Source organism: Oryctolagus cuniculus, chromosome 3 (genome assembly GCF_051225735.1).
Source record: "Oryctolagus cuniculus isolate XC-2025 breed Fujian yellow rabbit chromosome 3, ASM5122573v1, whole genome shotgun sequence".
Taxonomy (NCBI): Eukaryota; Metazoa; Chordata; class Mammalia; order Lagomorpha; family Leporidae; genus Oryctolagus; species Oryctolagus cuniculus.
In genome coordinates this window covers 118,397,289-118,418,222 of record NC_142869.1, presented here as the reverse complement: position 1 = coordinate 118,418,222, position 20,934 = coordinate 118,397,289, and the positions used below count along the sequence as shown (strand labels likewise).

Here is a 20,934-nt window from a genome sequence, read left to right as displayed (position 1 = left end):
ATGAATGAAAAACTGGGGCCACTCTGTGGCACAGCAGGTAAAGCCGCTGCTTGAGGTGCTGACATCCCATATGGGCACCAGTTTGAGTCCCAGCTGCTCCACTTCTGATCCAGCTCTCTGCTATGGCCTGGGAAAGCAGCAGAAGATGGCCGAAGTCCTTGGGCCCCTGCACCCACATGGGAAACTCGGAAGAAGCTCCTGACTTAGGATCGGCCCAGCTCCAGCCATTGTGGCCATTTGGGGAATGAACTAGCAGAAGTAAGATTTCTCTCTCTCCCTGACTCTGCCTCTCTATAACTCTGTCTTTCAAATATATAAATAAATCATTATTTAAAAAAAGATTAATGAAAAATTACCAACTTTTTTAAACTGGGCAAGACCTAAATAATGGATAGCGACGTCCTTTTGTGCATGGTACAGGAGTATAATGGGTCACTCCAACAGGAGCTGAGACAGTAGCACCTTTTGGAGGGCAAAAGCAGACTATGAAAGAAGACATGGGAGATTCTAGAGCGCCTGGCTAAGTCTGACTTCCCACCTAGGTAAAGTTACAAGGGTGCTCCCTTTATAATAGTCATTATTCTATATGCATGCTGTGAGTGATTTTCTGTATGTTTTATTATGTAATAAAAATGGCTTTACTAACATTTCTTTATATCAAATATCCAGTCAATATACCATCTTTGTCTCTTCTGTTTTTGTCTTTCAAAGGATTCAAACACAATTTTCACAGGATTCAAACACAAAAATGCAATTCACATTGCACTAAGCAGACACATTTTTAAAGTCTCTTATTTATTGAAGAAATCAGATCGTGTTCCTATAAATGTCTCACATTTTCTAACTCCTAATGTTCTACATGGCACAACAGGACAATCATGGTTAACTATTGTATATTTCAAAACAGCCAGCACACAGGATTTTGGATGTTTGCAACACAAAGAAATGATAAATGTCTGAGGTGTTAGAAATGCTAATTACCCTGATCTGTTCATTACACATTACATACATTGTACTGAAATGCCAAACTTGCCCCCATAAATAGATACAATCACTATGATTCAATTAAAATTTTAAGAAAATTTCCCGCATTCTGGATTTTCCTGACGGCATCTCTATAGCGTTGTTTAGCATTTCTTAGCTCCTATATTTCCTGTGTGAACTGATTTTAGAGCTACAGGCTGTGATCAGATGTACGCTCACTGGCTTGGCAAAATTATACTTCCCAGGTTGTGTCACGTAAATAACCTCTGTCTCTATTTTGTGTGGATATTCTCTTTCTCTCAAATTAAAATAAAGGCTGTGACCAGCACTGTGGTGTAGCAGGCAAAGCCGCCACCTGCAGGGCTGGTATCTCGTATGGGCACTGGTTCAAGTCCCGGCTGCTCCACATTCAATCCAGCTCTCTGCTACAGCCTGAGAAAGCAGAAGATGGCCCAAGTCCTTGGGCCCCTGCACCAGCATGGGAAGACCTGGAGGAAGCTCCAGGCTTCTGGCTTCGGATCAGTGCAGATCCAGCGATTGTGGTCAACTGGGGAGTAAACCAGCAGATGGAAGATCTCTCTCTCTCTCTCTCTCTCTCTGCCTCTCTTTCTCTCTCTGTATAACTGACTTTCAAATAAATAAATAATAAATCTTAAAAAAAAAAGGCAAATTATATTTTTATAAATATATAACTTGAAGGCCCAATATCAATTTTGCTTATTATTTTAATACAATCATAGATCCCAAAAAATTTCAGGCCAGAAAGTTCCAGTTCTGTTAATTCTATCACAGGACAGCTGTAATTTATCTCATCATCAAGTCATACTCGCTACAAAATACTGTTCTCTGGAGGTACTGGACTTACCTGTTGGAAGGCTTGAATTGTGGCTGAGTAAGAACGCAGAGATAGACAAAATTTCAACAAATTCTGCTGAAGAGGTGACAGAAATTGAAATGCAGCTTCCAATACTGCCTGATAATAGGAATAATCAGTACCTGTCAAAGAGAAACATTAATCAAAATAACTGTACATGACTAGAGATAGCCAAATGAAATAGATCATAAAGTATAAAGCTATGTGTTACAAAGATACGTGATGGCAAAATCTTACCAGTGTAGTAAACTGAGCTGTTATCAAATGCTTCAAATTCCCTGGAGTACACAATTTAGTGGACTCTCTCAGTCTTCCCCACTTAGCTCAAACCACTCTCTCCCCCAGACGGCTACTTTGCTGATGACCTGGATGACCTGACTTCCATCTATTTCCTCCAGAAGAAAGTAGCTGTGAAACCAACTATTCAGGGCAGCCGGCCTGATCTCTCCCGCAGGCTCCGACTCTTCTATTTTATTTTATCATTTTATTTATCCCGTTGTTGACTAAGTTATTTATTCACTGTCCATCCCTCAGCTAGACTCTGGGTCTCCTCCAACAGGCAGAGGCTCTATCTGGTTTCCTTATCTTTATATCCTCAGTATCAAGTCTATGTTATCTATCAAGCAACAACAAAAACACTTGAGCAGTGTAATGAATGAAGTAGGGAGTATTAGAGGATATTGAGGAAGATTTAAAGCCTGAGGAAAAGCATTTAAACAAAAAGTTAGATCAAATTATTTGAGAGAAAAAAATTCTATGTATCATTATGAAAAAATTCCAAAATAAATGGACGGCATCACAAGGTACAAAACAATGTAAATAGAAAGCTATCATTTTTTTACTAGTAGAATGAAATGTAAGAAGACATGGGGCCGGCGCTATGGCCTGAATGCTGCCATCCCATATGGGTGCTAGTTCAAAACCCAACACTTCCATTTCCGATCCAGCTCTCTGCTATGGCCTGGGAAAGCAGTAAAGATGGCCCAAGTCCTTGGACCCCTGCACCCACATGCGAGACCCGGAAGAAGCTCCTGGCTCCTGGCTTCAGATCAGCACAGCTCCGGCCATGGCAGCCAACTGGGGAGTAAACCATTGGATGGAAGACTGACTCACTCTCTCTCTCTCTCTCTACCTCTCCTCCTCTTTTTGTATAAATCTGACTTTCAAATAAATAAATAAATCTTAAAAAAAAAGAAATGTATGAAGACAAATGTGTGTATATATCATAAAAATCACAGAAGGCTAAAAATTGATTTTAAATGGGATAAAAAGCAAGGGGAAAATGGAAGAAACAAGGGCAGGAAGAGAACAGATTTTTGACTTCTGAATCAAACATCCATCCAAAAAAAACCCCAAAATATTTAATTTTAAAAAGAAAAATACTAATGCTTTAAAAAACATAAAAGGTTTTATACTGTATTGGCATCTTCTACATGGAAAAAAAGACCAGAAATAAATATACAGAAGTATTTCAAAGAATATGTGGAATAATAGAATTAAAAGGAAAGTTTATTTTGGTGCAAAAATTTTTTTGAAATTTCTGTGTAGTTTTTTCATAATACATATTTTTCTTGAACTTTTGAGATACTTCATATATATGGATTTCAAAAACTTTTCATCAAAATAAATTTATCCTTTAATTCCATTTTCCACAAACTTTTTGAGGTATTCTCATACCTTAAAATGCTGCCAGAAAGTTAATGGTGTCAATCTTTGAGTTGTAGGAATATGAATAATATTGCAAAGAAAAAAGCATTTAATATACGTTTTGTTTTGTTTTGTTTTGTTTTGTTTTGTTTTGACAGGCAGAGTGGACAGTGAGAGAGACAGAGAGAAAGGTCTTCCTTTTGCTGTTGGTTCACCCTCTAATGGCCGCCGCAGCCAGCACGCAGCGCAGCGTGCTGATCCGATGGCAGGAGCCAGGTGCTTCTCCTGGTCTCCCATGGGGTGCAGGGCCCAAGCACTTGGGCCATCCTCCACTGCACTCCAGGGCCACAGCAGAGAGCTGGCCTGGAAGAGGGGCAACCGGGACAGAATCCGGCACCCCAACAGGGACTAGAACTCGGTGTGCCAGCGCCGCAAGGCAGAGGATTAGCCTAGTGAGCCACGGCGCTGGCTGCATTTAATATACTTTAATGATCACTTCTGCTTTTTTTTGGTCTCGGCTGCAGAAGCGAGATGACGAAGGGGACGTCATCGTTTGGAAAGCGTCGCAACAAGACGCACACGCTGTGCCGCCGCTGCGGCTCTAAGGCCTACCACCTTCAGAAGTCGACCTGTGGCAAATGCGGCTACCCTGCCAAGCGCAAGAGAAAGTATAACTGGAGTGCCAAGGCTAAAAGGCGAAATACCACTGGGACTGGTCGGATGAGGCACCTAAAAATTGTATACCGCAGATTCAGGCATGGATTCCGTGAAGGAACAACACCTAAACCCAAGAGGGCAGCTGTTGCAGCATCCAGTTCATCTTGAGAATTTCAACAATTAGTCAAGCAATAAATGTTCTGGTTACAAAAAAAAAAAAAAAAAAAAAAAAAAAGATCACTTCTAACAATTTATACTGCCATAACTTTAACCAAGGACATGTATCATTTATATTGAAGACAATTCATTTTAAATACCACAATTCAAATTTCATTATAAAACCCATTTTGATAAATCTGTCCTATGAAATCTTCAAAGCAAAATGATTTTTTGATAACCTGACTCTAATTTAAATTAGAGAACTAAAACTCACATGTGCTTTTTCAAAGCCTTTATGTATTTTAAGGGAAAAAGCAGATTCTCATGATTTTTTTTTTTTTTTTGACAGGCAGAGTGGACAGTGAGAAAGACAGAAAGCTCTTCCTTTGCCATTGGTTCACTCCTCAATGGCCGCTGATGGCACCGCACTGATCTGGAGCCAGGAGCCAGGTGCTTCTCCTAGTCTCCCATGTGGGTGCAGGGCCCAAGGACTTGGGCCATCCTCCACTGCACTCCCGGGCCACAGCAGAGAGTTGGACTGGAAGAGGAGCAACCAGGACAGAATCCGGCGCCCCGACCGGGACTAGAACCTGGGGTGCCGGTGCCATAGGCAGAGGATTAGCCTAGTGAGCCATGGCACAGGCCTTACATGATTTTTTAATAAATTATTTTTTTTTCTTTTTTAATTTTATTTAGAGAGAGAGCGCCAGAGAGAAAGAAGTAATTTTTTTTTTTTGACAGGTAGAATTAGAGAGAGAGAGAGACAGAGAGAAAGGTCTTTCTTCTGTTGGTTCACTCCCCGAATGGCCGCCATGGCTGGTGCTGCGCCAATCCAAAGCCAGGAGCCAGGTGCTTCCTCCTGGTCTCCCATGCAGGTACAGGGTCTCAAGCACTTGGGCCATCCTCTAGTGCACTCCCAGGTCACAGCAGAGAGCTGGACTGGAAGAGGGGCAGCTGGGACTAGAACCCGGCACCCATATGGGATGCTGGCACCGCAGGCAGAGGATTAACCAAGTGAGCCACGGTGCCGGCCCCCCAAATTATTTTTCTAACATTAAAATGTTAGTCAACTGTGTTAAGATTAACCGCAGTCATACAATTTTCAAATATTCTCTCTTCAATAAGGATGTATACCTTATACTCATATATCGGTATCATTAACTATTAATGTTCACACCGTATACATTATTAAGTTAGAAAATATCTATGAAAGCAAAGTATAAAAGAATGACACAGAAAACATTAATTTGATGCCCTCACACTCAAGTTGTAAGTGGCTGGCAGGAATACTGGAGAACATTATGGAAGGCACTAACTTAATAACAACTTACAAGTAATGGATCAGTCGTGTCATTAGTTCACAACAAAACAAAGAACAGATCAAATCAGATGGTTATTAAGTTAATACTAAATGATTTAAAATGAAATGTACTTCCACAAAATATTCACATAGCACTTTAATAAAAGAACATAAGAGAACAAAAACCGCGAAAATAACTAAAGGTTATACAGTCAGAATTTTACATAGTTTCAAAAAAAATCATTTGGGTTGTGTTGGCTCTTCCTGGCTACTATTACCACTGTAGTCATTAAAGATTAAAATGTTTTCCATTAATTGCCATGCCACACATACTATAAAAGAGACTGGTTGTTGTTTTTTTTCTATGATTTTCCCAGACACCAAAGCCAAAGAAGAATCTACTTCAATGTTACCGTGATGATCTGATGATCGAATATTTTGACTGGCTTCTACAAAATTCCAAAATTTCTCTTGACTGTCTTCTGCTAAAAACTCACTGGGAGAAAAGGAAAAAATGTCAGAAATTATACAACTGTATAAAAGCTTTCAATATCAACTCTATTTCTAAAGAGAGTAAAAATAGGTTTTAAAGGTTCCAAATGCCTATGGTTGGGCTTTAATTTATAATACATATTATACACAAGAATGTATTATATCTATCTTGTTCATGATAAAAAACTTTAACTTATTAGATATTAACTTATTAGCTTAATAATGTATTCACTTACTAGCTCTGATAGCTATTTCTTAAAAGAGACCTGAAAATAATAAAAATACAGTAAAACAGGCAAGTCCCAATATAAAGAAAGTTTATCAAATCTCATTGGCAAAAATACTGTCAGTAATAGAACAGTAAATGCAGCACATTACAATCTTTAACATTCATAAATTCCAATTTTCAAGATCACCAAATATTAGTTTAAAATCAGCACTGATCTAACAATATCAGATCTAAGAACTTACTGCCATCTTAGTGTTCTTTTTCAACTTTACACTATTAATCTAAAATAAAGGCTATTCTAAATTCCCTTTTATTCAAGAGTCTAAAACCTCTAAAAGAAAATGTATGTAGTTGAATTATTTGTGTAAACTGATGATCTTCTCCGTGCTATGAATTGTATTGGTGACTGCTGACTGTCTAAAAACAAGCTACAGATCTGGGTCTCAGCTTACCTAGCCAAAGGAAGATTTTCCCATTACTTGTCAACACTGGGCTGTACAACTGTCACTCTACTCCACAGCTAGACACAGAAATATGGGAAAAATAAGAAACATTTCCTGGTAATGCATAACTTCTCTAAAAATAGGTTTCTGAAAATTCCCATTATCATAATGTAATAAATTACTCAGCACCTCCTTCAGAGAGTATTTTTCTAGGGTACCTAGTAACTGACACAGACACCACACTAACCTTAGAATACAGTCTAAGGAAACAGGTACTAAGACAGATAGGTCATGACAGGCAAATAAACACCAGATTCATGAACTAAAGCCCCATCTGTAGGATAAGCTGGCAGAGTAGGGCAGAAAACACATACATCAATTGCGGTGGTGAGAATGACTCACTTAGGTCATATGGTAAAGGCCATATGCAAATAAGCACATGGTTTTCACATAATTACAGAAAAACTTCTAGAAACACATTTTTTTCACTCCACTAATACAAAAGTCTTAGAGGTCTAAACTTGGAATAGTAATAAGAAAATTAATTATTATATCCAGTGAAATAATCCAGGGAAGAAGAGAATATAAACTTCTGAATGGAGTGCTGTTCATTTTTTAAAATAGTATATTGAAGCTTGTTTGTATATTTATATTGTGTTTTAGCTTCTCACACTTATTCCATCGAGTAAAAAAATTTATGGCCTTACAGATAAAATTTTGAAGATTTGCTTTAAAATATTCCAGTCAAGAAGTGAAATGATACGAGATCTTGGATTTACTTTCTTTTTTTTTTTTTTTAAGGATTTAATTTATTTCTTTGAAAGGTAAAGTTACTGACAGTGAGAAGGAGAGACAGAGAAAAAGGTCTTCCATACATTGGTTCACTCCCCAAATGGCAGCAACAACTGGAGCTGGGCCGATCCAAAGCCAGGAGCTTATTCCAGGTTTCCTATGGGGGTGCAGGGGCCCAAGCACTTGGGCCAACTTCTACTGCTTCCCAGGCCAATAGCAGAGCACTGGATTGGAAGAAGAGCAGCCAGGACTAGAACTCGTGCCCGTATGGGATGCCAGTGCTGCAGGCAGAGGATCAACCTGCAACACAGTGCTGGCCCCTGGATTTACTTTCAAACATTCCAGAGCGGGTAATGATGGTGGTCACTGGACTTGAATTCACAATTGCTAAAAGTAGGTGATATATTCAGGGAGAATACATTGTACCATTCTCTTCACTTATGAAAGATTCCAAATGGCATAATGAAAAGTTTTGAATCTATGAGACAAAAGAAAAAACTACATAAAACCTAAATGTACACAAGATAGTCAAATCTGGTGGTCAACTTGCTTTCTGGAAGCTCAGAATTGGTCTTCCTTTACTACAGGACTTGATGGGAACGGGAAGAGAATATTTAAGGCAGATCAACTTATACCATAGTCACTAAACTATGCCAGGCATATTCACTCAGGCCCTCAAATCCTCACAGCCACCTGAATTATAAATGTTTTCTGAATTAAGGAATTGCAATTCAGAGACATGATGAACTTGATTAAGGGCACAGATTCATGTGAAAAAGCTGGGATGTAAATTCAAGTCTCAATGACCTATACCTCTATCAAGTTGCATATTGGCCCATTACAGTATCTGAAACTCAATAATTGATTATTGGTTTTGATTTTAAAACGTATTAACAGGGCCAGCGCTGTGGCGTAGTGGGTAAAGCCACTGCCTGCAATTCCAGCATTCCTTTTGGGGGCAGTTCAAGCCCTGGCTGCCCCACTTCCAATCCAGCTCTATGCTGTGGCCTGGGAAAGAAGCAGAAGATCGCCCAAGTCCTTAGGCCCCTGCACACACGTGGGAGACACTGAGGAAGCTCCTGGCTCCTGGCTTCAGATCGGCACAGCTCCTGCCGTTGTGGCCATCTGGGGAGTGAACCAGAGGATGGAAAACCTCTTTCTCTCCCTGCATCTCCTCTCTCTATGTAACTCTGATATTCAAATAAATAAATAAATCTTTAAAATACATATTAACATAATATTTCTGTTAGTAACTATAGCTACTCAAAACAAATCCAGGGGCGGCGCCGCAACTCACTAGGCTAATCCTCCACCTGCGGCGCTGGCACACCGGGTTCTAGTCCCGGTTGGGGCGCCGGATCCTGTCCCGGTTGCCCCTCTTCCAGGCCAGCTCTCTGCTGTGGCCAGGGAGTGCAGTGGAGGATGGCCCAAGTGCTTGGGCCCTGCACCCCATGGGAGACCAGGATAAGTACCTGGCTCCTGGCTTTGGATCAGCGCTGTGCGCTGGCCACAGCAGCCTTTGGAGGGTGAACCAACGGTAAAGGAAGACCTTTCTCTCTGTCTCTCTCACTGTCCACTCTGCCTGTCAAAAAACAACAAATCCAGGCTTTTACATGAATCAGATATAAACATCACATCACAGACAATCAAAAACTATCATCCCTCACAAATAAAAATCTAAAAACATTGGGCCAGCACTGTAGTGCAGTAAGTTAATCCTCCACCTGTAGCACCGGCACCCCATATGCATGCTGGTTCAAGTCCTGGCTGCTCCTCTTCCAATCCAGCTCTCTGCTATGGCATGGGAAAGCAGTAGAAAATGGCCCACATACTTGAGCCCCTGCACCCACGTGGGAGACCTAGAAGTCCTGGCTCCTGGCTTCAGATCAGTGCAGCTCCGGCCATTGCGGCCATTTGGGGAGTGAACCAGCAGATGAAAGACATTTCTCTCTGTCTCTCCCTCTCACTGTCTATAACTCTACCTCTCAAATAAATAAATAAAAATAAAATCTTAAAAAAAAAAAAAAAAACAGTACTACTTTAGTCCCTAGGTGCTAGAAACAAAGAAGGCCAAAGGAAGCATGGGAGCCGCATGACTGGATGTGTAGAAAGACCCTCTGACCCTTTGTCCTCATGTGGACAGAGTGCAGTGAGGCATCAGCAGGGTCTGCCATGGACACGGCAGGGCAGGTCAGTGGCCTCAGCTAGCACTGGCGACAAATGCAATGTGCTTTCAAATAAGCAGAGCTTGTGACTGACTTGCCTACATATCCCAGTACCTCAGCAAACTGTACATGAACAGCCATGGAGAAAAGGTCTGAAAATAGGGACCCCAAAAGGCAAATAACCAGAAATATCATGAAAAGGAAATGTCTGTGATGGAGAAATAAGTGAAGGGAACACTACAACCACTCTTCCAGCCACAGGGGATGGTCCATGGATGAAGGTACCCCATTCTATATATACCATGTTTCTTCCTATACACATATCCCTATGATAAAGTTTAATCTACAGATTCATAATAATCGTAAGGCCGGCGCCGTGGCTCAATAGGCTAATCCTCCGCCTTGCGGCGCCGGCACACCAGGTTCTAGTCCCGGTCGGGGTGCCGGATTCTGTCCCGGTTGCTCCTCTTCCAGGCCAGCTCTCTGCTGTGGCCCGGGAGTGCAGTGGAGGATGGCCCAAGTCCTTGGGCCCTGCACCCGTATGGGAGACCAGGAAAAGCACCTGGCTCCTGCCTTCGGATCAGCGCAATGCGCCGGCCACAGTGCACGGGCCACGGCGGCCATTGGAGGGTGAACCAACAGCAAAAAAGGAAGTCCTTTCTCTCTGTCTCTCTCTCTCACTGTCCACTCTGCCTGTCAAAAAAAATTAAAAAAAAAATCATAATCGTAACCATAATAATTAACAGCAAAAAAGAACATTTATGACAATATATTCTAATGAAAGTTATTTAAAACATATGAATCATCTATGGAATTTTCCGTTTAATATTTTCTAACAACAGGGTTGGCCACAGGTAACTGAAAGTGTAGAAAGTGACACTGTGGATAACAGGGGTCTACTGTAGACCCCTTCCACTCTACAGTGAGCAAAGAAACTGGAGAGGTAGAGTAAGAAAAGCTGACATTTGAACATACTTTCTCCCAAGTCCACAGATGTATGCCACAAGAATCTTTTAGGACAATGTACAAATAACCAATTAGTAGTGTAAATAAAAGTGAGAATAAGGAAAAGTCAGTCTGCTAAGAATGTGAAGCAGAATATCACAACCCATCTACGGCAGTTAACTGCACAAAATTCTTCAGAAAATGATAGATGGTAAGTCTTGATGACTTAGATGTACTCTAGACAAATCATCTAACAGGAGATTAGCAAAAAGGAAACGCTCAGTCATTAGAACTGGCTCAGGCAGTCTAGGATTTCAGTTGTTTCACTTTTCTGACTACTCTGTATCTAATAAAGTTCTGACACTGGAGGAGTTCAACCCATTTATCAAAGTAGTTACTATAATATCTCCATGCAATGTCTATAGTGAGTTTTTGAGTTTTGGCTTGGGGTTTGTTTTGGTTTTGGTTTTGGTTTTGTTGGCATTTCACTGCTGAGAAAAGCAAGGCACACAGAAATGATGGAGGAAAGTCAGGCTCCTGAGAAAGTCAAGGCCAGCTTCCCCATGAATCCTGTTAGCAATTACAGGCTAAGAGGTTTTTTCATAGGAGGTGTAACTACTCGTACACAATCAGCATAACAAAACTCCTCATGAGCATTATATGAGGGATTAAGGAGAAAACATTACAAGACAGCTTCTGAGTTGAAGAACAAGGTAAACCACAAAGTTAACTGAAGAGTCTCAGTGATGATGGAAATTTCTAGCACTATCAAATACTGAAACTTACCAAGTGCTTACTTTTCAATACACCTCATTCATTCTTTGGAAAGATTTTCTATCAGTCCTAATTATATATTATTTGAAAGACATAAAATTGGCTGCAAATAGACATATTTCTATTACAAACACTTGCTAAAAAGCATAGTTGGAATATAAAATTTCCCAGGAAATTATTAACTACATTGTATTTTATTGATTTTAAAATATCTTTGTTTTATGAAAAATTCTATCACTTCTAATTGTAAGATAACTTCTTGATATGATTGGAAATGCATCCTGACTTTGGAGATGTTAAAATGTAGAACATGAACATCTCAGGACAGAATACAAACCTGTCTTTCCTCAGCTTCCCCCTGTACTTTCTTTTCTTGGATCTTCTTCCAAGTTCTCAGCAGGAGCACATCCTCTCTCTCTCACCTTGTCAAGCCCTTCTCTTCCCCTCACTGAACACTTCTTAAAACTTTCTTCAAGGGCTGGCGCTGTGGCGTGGCGGGTGAGGCCGCAACCTGCAGTGCCATAATCCCATGTGGGCGCTGGTTCAAGTCCTTCCAATCCAGCTCTCTTATGGCCTGGGAGAGCACTGGAGGATGGCCCAAGTCCTTGGGCCCCTGCACCCTCATGGAAGACCTGAAGGAGACTCCTGGCTTTAGATTGGTACAGCTCCAGCCATGAGGCCAGTTGGGGAGTGGACCAGTGGATGGAGGACCTCTCTCTCTGCCTCTCCTCTCTCTGTGTAACTCTGACTTTCAAATGAATAAGTAAGTCTTTAAAAAAAAAAAAAAAAAAGAACTTTCTTCAAATAAGTAGAAAACTTTTTGTAACTACAACTCTCTTCCCTCGTTCCCTCGTTACTACATACACAGCCTTCCCAGAAGACAACATAATTGAATCAACACAATATATTTGTCTCAATAAGTTCCTAAATAGCTCAATGAATCAACACAGCTCTCTCCTTATGAAAGACAGATTGCATGCCCTAATAGCCTTTGGAGAACACACCACATCCACTGAAAGGGATCTGAATGCATTTAGTGCTGATCATCTCACTCCCTACAGTCACTACAAGAGTCTACATTTACACTCACACGTGTGAAAGGGGGGAAAGGTCTTACCTGGCTTCTAACAACAATGGGGTGGAAAACCACTTTGTGGTCAGAGAGGTCGTAACGGCTTTTGAATCTGCCTTTACTGCAGAGAACAACCACAGTCCAGTAAGCACAATCAGGAGTCCCATTTTATAGCAAGCCCCTAAAAAGAAAGAGTTTTGGAACAAGGTAACATTAAAATGTGAATATGTGCAGACAGAAAATAACAATCTTAATACTTAGAGACACAAAATAACATTAAAGTTAAGAAGCAAATGCTTTGAAATAAAAGGGCACTTGGAAGAATTCATAAAAAATGGAATTCAGGGCTGGAGCAGCGGGTTAAATCCCAGGCCTGAAGCGCTGGCATCCCATGTGGGCGCCGGTTCTAGTCCCAGCTGCTCCTCTTCCGATCCAGCTCTCTGCTATGGCCTTGGATAGCAGAAGATGGCTCAAGTCCTTGGGCCCACACACCCACATGGGAGACCCAGAAGTTCCTGGCTCCTGGCTTTGGATCGGTGCAGCTTCAACCATTACAGCCATCTGGAGAGGGAACCAGCAGATGGAAGACCTCTCTCTCTGTCGTTACCTCTCTCTGTAGCTCTGTCTTTCAAATAAATAAAATAAATCTTTATAAAAAATGGAATTCAAAGATAAGTTTATTCAGGTGCAAAATATTTTTGAAATCCAGGCAGTTTTCTTCATGTATGCATTTCTCATAAACTTTTTGAAGACCCCTCATATGTACAGATTTCAAAGTTTTCTTGCTCCAAAACAAAACCTTTTGAACCACACTTCATAGCTAGATAGTTAACAGATATCTGCTGAGTGACCCACACATAACCAGAGGCTGGAGCAAGTTACGTTCCTTCCCACAGAGGATCTACTTCATTTCCTGGGGCCTCCACGCTACAGACAAACTCTGTTGGTGGCACACAGATTGCACATAACCATGGGAGAACAAGCAGGTGAAGAGTGACAAAGACACTGAAATTAAGCTGCAAGCTAGGAAATGCCGGCTGGCAGAGGCTGCAAGAGGCAAGTCTTGACCTAAAATTTCTGAAGAAACATGGTCCTGCCACATCTTGATTTAGAACTTCCAGCCCTCAGAAATGTGTTAGTAAATTTCCATTCTAAGTCACCCTGTTTGGGGTACTTCAGTATGGCAGTCCAAGGAAATTGATAACAATGGGTCTCGGATGTAACTGTAACTCAAAGGTGGATTCTACAGCAATGGGCGTTTGGCCTAGCAGTTACAACACCAATGAGAATGCCATGTCTCATATCAGAGTTCCTAAGTTCCATTCCCTGCTCCAGTTCCTGACCTTCACTTCCTGCTAATATGCATTCTGAGAGGCAGTGGTGATGGCTCAAGTGATTAGGTCCCTGCCAAACACATGGGAGACCTGGATTGCATTCCCGGCTCCCAATTTCAGCTTGGCCCAGCTCCAGTCATCATAGGCATTAGAAGAGTAAGCCTGCAGATGGGAGTGCTCTTTCAAATAAATTCAACATGTTAATTTCTTTAAAAAGATGGTTCTGAAAGCCTGTGTCAACAGTAAAGCGGTATGGCCAAAGAATCAGCATCAGCCTCTCTGAGCACACTGAGATCCTTGCAAATGGCATCCAGACCATTTCAGAAAAAGGACACTAGCTGCAGATTTCTCTACTTTTTTCACCCCAGAAGTTGGCCTGGGGCCAGCACTGTGGTATAGCAGATAAAGCTGTCGCCTGCAGTGCCAGCATCCCATATGGGTGCCAGTTGGAGTCCCAACTGTTCTACTTCAGATCCAGCTCCCTGCTAATGTGCCTGGGAAAACAGCAGAAGATGGCCCAAGTGCTTGGACCCCTGTATCCACATGGGAGACCCAGAAGAAGCTCCTAGCTCCTGGGTCCGGATCCTTTGCAGCCATCTGGGGAGTGAACCAGCAGACGGAAGATATCTAAGATATTTCTCTCTCCCTCTCTCTCTGTTCCTTTCAAATAAATAAATAAATATATCTTAAAAACAACAACAAAATAAAAGTCTGCCTAACAGAAAGAAGTCTAATCAGACTTCCCCTTGAGCTATTTAAAAATCGACATCTAAGGCCCACTCATTTGAGTGGAAACCAGAAGAGGTAACTGACTATGTGGAAAGCACTGAACCATTATCTCTGGGCTTCTGAACACTCCCCAATACAGTTATAAAATCCATCATTGAGGGAGAAGGGCTATGCTGGCAGAGCTGTTTAATATCTTCTTTTTACAAAAAGCATAATCATGTGCTAACCTCTTAGCCCACATAACACACAATAGCTCCAAAGAACAATGCCAAAAAGCAAAATAAGTTATAACAAACAGCAAAGCAGCTTTTTAAAGAGTTTTAAGTTCAGGTCTATGAGCTTCTTCAAAACAAAACAAAACAAATTTATTATGAACATCCCATCTGTAAATATACTCTGAAGTATGTTTTAAACCAGCATTTGTAAACTTTGCTACAGAGAGACTGCAGAAACAAAAGAATACACACATTAAAAAAAAGTGCACTGAAAATAAGAGCTAATCAAGCTAGAACTTTTGAGAATGAAGCATGCTAGCATTGATTCCTGGCTAAGGGAGGAGGAAAAACAGGCTCCTTTCAGGACTTAGTAAAGTTACTGACAATTTCCCAAAGAGGAGCAACTTAAGACCCAAACATTTGTGAACGCTCAACTTCAGACCACTCAAGAACTCTCTTAGGTCTACACACAGACACCCTCAAAAACCTGCTCTGTGTGATTCAAAAACACACCGGTAAAAAGAAAAAATCTTTTCTTTTTTGGGGAGCTGTGTCCAATTCCTGAGTTTGCTGCTGGCTGGCAGTGTAACCACAAGCAGGGTACCTAACTTCCCAGGTCCTTAATCTCCCAGACTACAAGTTAGGAATGACAGTACCTGCCACACGGGGTATATAAAAATCACTCTGAATATAAAATAACAGTATCTACCACATAGGGTACATAAAAATCACAGAGAACTTAAAAATCACTTTGTAAAGTGCCAAGCACTAACTCAGACTTCGTTGCAGTAAAAATTGTATCATTTATCAAATGAAAAATAACTGTCTTCTAAGTTATTAAATGACACATCATTGCTATTACATAGCCTTGAAAATATGCCTTAAAAATCTATCCCCTATGGATAGGAAGAAAAATCAAATCCTCCCAAAAGTCACTGGGTTTCTAAATTGGACATGGAGCATACAAACTGTGTTCAAGCAGTGTTGGGCTACCAGCTACATTTGCCATTTGTCCCAAAAGGGGATAGGTGTACAATCCCTAGAAAGTGGTGATTCCTGATGATAAGTCAGACACCACTGCACAATTACCCTAGGCAGACAGCACACAGTGAGTGGTGAGGGAGTGCACAGCACAACAAAAGTCCCTTGAGACAACTTTAGCATTTACTGAGCAGGGACTCTGAGCTAAGCATCATGGTAGGTGCTCTCCATGTACCAAGTTATCGAGTCCTTTCCTACAAAAGCCCAGGGGACGGAAGCTCCTGAGGGCGGTAACCACGTCTGCTCTATTCACCAGTGACCAGCAGCCTGGCACACAGGCCATTCTCTGTAAATGTGCTGCGTGACTGGATGAAACACTGTCATCTCCACTTGAAAAATAAGAAAATGAAGTGTTTGGAGAGGCTTGTACCTTGGGCACATGGGGCAAGTGACACAGCAATGCTTGGAACTTATGCCTCCCTCTTTTTAAAGTTCTACAAGACATACTGTCTCCCTCCATTCTCCAGTAGAAGAGGTAAGAATTCATCTGTGCAGACTCAGGCTGAGCAAACTGCTTGACTGTGAGAATCAAGGCAAAGTCAAGGCTCATCTATGGGCCAAGTCCTTAGGACACAGATGGCTGAGAGAGGAACAGTTTCAATCTGAAACCAAGGGAGTGGACCTGAGTCCAGGGCCAAAGAAGACAGCCTGAAAGAACTACACCTAGGTTGGTTTGGGGGATTGAATGTGAGTAAGCAAAGTGTTTCATCTGTCATGGTCACCATGCCTAGCATAATGCCTGAAACAGAGGAGGCGCTCATAACAAAATAAACAGACACAGGTTTCATTCATTAAGGGATGAATGAAAGAAAACTCAAAGGAAGGAGTGTGGCACCAAGGGTTAAATTCATCACAAAAAGGCCAGGACTGTCAAAAGGGTAAGAGTGAAAACCTACGTACCTGTGACTAACCCAGAGGTCCCTGTGGACTGTTCTAAAAAGAGACTGTGTGTTCTAGGAGGTACAGCACCACTAGAGATGAGAATGGGAGAATACCACACGTTAAAGAAGAGCTTTGCCACCCTGACCCTACATTCCTGGTTTCCCAGGTAGTTCCAGAGGAAGAGGCTGTCTAGAGACAGACATCGGTCTCAGAAGAGGTCTTTCATTTGAGGATGCTTTCATTTGGAGACCTCCCTGATCGCTCCAACCCTAGTGGCCCTGACGTAGTCTGAGTAATAACATCTATCAGAATGTGCCATGTGGCATTGCGTGATCAGAGGCGCAATGCCCAGGCACCGTGGAATAAACCAAAAACACTCTTTAGTTCTAGGCCCAAATGTATCAGCTCTCTGTAAGATCTTGGTATGCTGAAATTAAAACACTATGTCTTGCTCATTTATCTACAAGAAGGTATCCAGAATATTAACACAAATTACGTATGTCAAATACTTTTTCACTTTTTTTGGAAACTAGAGCAGGCATAAAAATTCTAAGTCATCACCAACTGTTTCTCCTTCCATATTTAAATGTAAGGCTGTAGTTAACATTCTCAAAAACAGCTTGCAAACTGCATGTCTGTAGATGGCCATCCAAGTTTCCACATGCATACCCACAGCTAGGAAAACGTATTAGAAAGCGCCTTTTTTGAGAAATAAATTAACTCCTCTAATAATTCAACATAATATACCCTTACACTTACTAGCAAAGCCATTTGCTGTGAACCACATAAATCTAACTTCGGTTAAAAGTAGTTACAAGACAGTTGATATGAAAATGACCACAGATGACTGCAGAAAAGTTCCAATAGCATTTCCCCCCCCAGAGTTCAGTGTGTTCCCCTCAAGTTAAAGATGCAGTGCTACTCTACGGATATTACATTCATTCCTTTAATGGAAAGTTTCAGCTGAATGTATCAAAAGGAAGCCAAGTGAAAACGTTACAATCACCTAAGTTCTGTGGTGTTGTCAAATGGCTATTTAAAATGTCTTCAAACGCTTCCAAGTGTAGGAGATATTTTCAAGTGGGCACTTTGTACTAAACTGACTGGCAACGTTTCCAAAACAATGTAACAACAGCAAGGCACAAGCCCCAAAGACTTCAAATGCACAAAATATGCTCCTTCTGAAAGCCGGCAAGGAACGCTAAACAAGCCAGAGATTTTTGGCCAAGGAACCACAACTGCTCACAGCACAACTTATTGGCGAAGTACGCAGATCGTCCCACAACCAAAAGTGAAACCGGATCATCCCATTCCCCGCCAACAGATCCTAGTGGTAAATGAAAATGACAACCAACAACGCATCACCCGAATGCAGCGACGGGAAACTGGAAACCTATAAAAGGAGCCAAGTCTTTCTCCAAACAGGGTCCTGCAAAGTGCTGGTTCTCTACCTACTAGCGGCCGGGCTGGTCCAAATTCGTGCGAGGGCACTTCCCCCGCCACCTCCGGCACTGGGACACCCGGGGCTGAGGGGAGCCCGCGGCCACCCCCGCCAAAGACACAGCTTGCCCGGGAGACCACACTGACGGCTACCTCCGGCGCTCGCGGAGACCGGAGGGGAAACTGAGTCACCGGAGGGGTGGAAGCTCAAGGTGACCGGGGCACAGAGTCGTCTCACCCCAGAGACCCTCTCCCGGGGCACGCGGCCTCCCCGTGCCCGCTCGGGATACCTGTCACCCGCCGCGCAACCGCGACACACGTGCCGCTCGCGGCCCCCTCGCAGCCCATCCCGGGCGGCGCTTCTTCCCCTGCAGCGTCTGCGACAACACCTGGGCGGGGCGGGACGGCAGCGGCAGCCGCGGCCAGGGCTGCACCAGTGAGAGGCCGACACGCGCCTTTCCCGCGGTTCGGCTCAGGAGCCGGACTCGTAGAGCTACAGCCAAGCTGCCGGCCGCCCCTTTACTTCCGCTTCCTTAAGGCGAGGGCCGGAGGACTTCCGGACACCGAGTCGTGACCGGCGCAGCCCAGAGTGTCGCGCAGGCGCCATCTTCTCTCCGGGGAGGCCCCGCCTCTCTGATCTCTCCCTCCCTTTGGTGTGGTGCGGAGCTGGGTGCGGTTCTCAAGGTTTTGGGAAGATGAGTGGGTTCGGCTACTGAGACTCCAGAATCTGTACCTCTTACAGCCCTTGTGTTAAAGCGCTGTTGCCAAATAAAGGACAAATTTATGTGCCTGAACCTGCTAAACTTCATCTTAAATCCTATAATTTGGTGGCTTCCGTTCCAGGGGACATGAGGAAGACTTTAAAGTTTATGAGCCGAATTACTTTATCTTATACGGGCTGTGATGGCTTAGTTCACTGGGATTACTTGTCCATAGAACTACAAATCACAAAATTTTTTTGCAATGCATGACACAGGTCATTTTATCCACCCACAAATGAATACCTCTTTAGAGGGTATCCTGTTAACAAGTCAAAGTGAATTCAAAGCCATAAACAGATTTGAAAGTACATGAAAAATAAAATTTTACCGACCCTAAATTACATGACAAAGAGCCTTTTGCCTCAGAATGCTAGAATGAGGACAAAAAAAAAACCACTTTGCATAACCTAACAGCTGTTTGTTTGTATGTACTCAAACACTTCTATAGCGAATTACTGGGTTTTTGTTGTTCCTTGTTGGAGAAAAAGGAGTCAAGATACTTTGAAGGAATGAAATGAAAATGAGCATTTTAAAAATTCATTTCTTGAGGAGATTTTGTATTGGTAGCTTTCCATGATGTATATCAGAGGGTGCTTCCATAAAAAATGAAATAAAAGGCCAGCGCCGCGGCTCAATAGGCTAATCCTCTGCCTTGCGGCGCCGGCACACCGGATTCTAGTCCCGGTCGGGGCGCCAGATTCTGTCCCGGTTGCCCCTCTTCCAGGCCAGCTCTCTGCTGTGGCCCAGGAGGGCAGTGGAGGATGGCCCAAGTGCTTGGGCCCCTGCACCCCATGGGAGACTAGGAGAAGCACCTGGCTCCTGGCTTCGGATCAGATCGACGCAGCCCCAGCCGTAGCGGCCATTTGGGGAGTGAACCAACGGAAGGAAGACCTTTCTCTCTGTCTCTCTCTCTCTCTCTCACTGTCTATAACTCTGTCAAAAAAAAAAAAAAAAGACCTATTTCTCTCCTGATTTCTATTTTTACTGCCAGCCTCTCTGCAGAACTGTACAAGGGGGCTGTACAAAATGTACAAAGTTCCTAGAAAATGCACATTATCTTTTTTTAAAAAGATTTATTTATTTGAAAGGCAGAGTTACATAGAAAGAGAATGAGATGCAGAGAGAGAGAGTCTTCCATTCACTTGTTCACTCCCCATGAGTGCAGGGGCCCAAGCACTAGGACCATCTTCTACTGCTTTCCCAGGCCATAGCAGAGAGCTGGATCAGAAGTGGAGCAACCGGCACTAGAATCGGCGCCCATATGGGATGCCGGCACTGCAGGCGGCTGCTTCACCTGCTACGCCTCAGTGCCGGCCCTATGCACATTACCTTTCGATTCCATTTTTGCATTGTCTCCTTTTGGCAGCATAGTAGTGAAATGCAATTGGGATTTATCTTCAGATACAAGGAAATTTCCTTGGAGCAGGATTTAGATGATTGCAGGGACAGAGGCGTCCAAGGTCGGGAAGCAGAACAACAGCTAACAAATTTCTCCATGACAAATGCACAGCTGAGGAAGCAACAACATCATAATGGACAGTTAGACTTTCTGGTCTGGCATGTAAGGAGCTTGGGATAGGTCTTTCCTTCCTAACAAGTGCAGAGTGGAGCCAACTGAAAGTTCAGCTCTTCAGCCGGCGCTGTGGCTCACTTGGCTAATCCTCCACCTGTGGTGCCAGCACCCCGGGTTCTAGTTCCAGTTGGGGCACCGGATTCTGTCCCGGTTGCTCCTCTTCCAGTCCAGCTCTCTGCTGTGGCCAGGAGGGCAGTGGAGGACGGCTCAGGTGCTTGGGTCCCTGCACCAGCATGGGAGACCGGGAGGAAGCACCCGGCTCCTGGCTTCGCATCGGCACAGCGCCGGCCGTAGCGGCCATTAGGGGAGTGAACCAATGGAAGGCCTCTCTCTCTGTCTCTCTCTCACTGTCTATAACTCTACCTGTCCAAAAAAAAAAAAATAAAAAGTATCAAAAGAAAGTTCAGCTCTTCTTGGATCCACTAG

At 42.8% G+C, this 20,934-nt stretch overlaps 2 protein-coding genes across 6 annotated transcripts in view; one reads left to right on the top strand and one right to left on the bottom strand.

Moving 5' to 3' along the window:
• The window catches only part of UGGT1 (UDP-glucose glycoprotein glucosyltransferase 1), a 115,349-nt gene extending 96,628 nt beyond the window's left edge, over positions 1-18,721 (bottom strand). The window contains exons 1-5 of one of the 5 annotated variants that reach the window (XM_070071039.2): positions 18,465-18,683; positions 16,753-16,823; positions 12,579-12,714; positions 6,035-6,117; positions 1,850-1,980 (exon numbers count right to left, since the gene is read on the bottom strand). In XM_070071039.2, coding sequence (XP_069927140.1) covers positions 1,850-1,980; positions 6,035-6,117; positions 12,579-12,700 — 336 coding nt within the window. In that variant the 5' untranslated portion in view covers positions 12,701-12,714; positions 16,753-16,823; positions 18,465-18,683. Of the gene's footprint in view, positions 1-1,849; positions 1,981-6,034; positions 6,118-6,794; positions 6,863-12,578; positions 12,715-16,752; positions 16,824-18,464 lie in introns of those variants that run through there. The other 4 variants (XM_089329351.1, XM_070071037.2, XM_070071038.2 and 1 more) reach the window with 4 other exon arrangements.
• LOC138849012 (large ribosomal subunit protein eL37) lies at positions 4,032-4,398 on the top strand. The gene has a single exon (XM_089329353.1). It carries the CDS (start codon positions 4,037-4,039, stop codon positions 4,328-4,330), a length of 294 nt encoding a protein of 97 aa, XP_089185479.1. The 5' UTR covers positions 4,032-4,036; the 3' UTR covers positions 4,331-4,398.
• Positions 18,722-20,934: the final 2,213 nt, after the last annotated feature.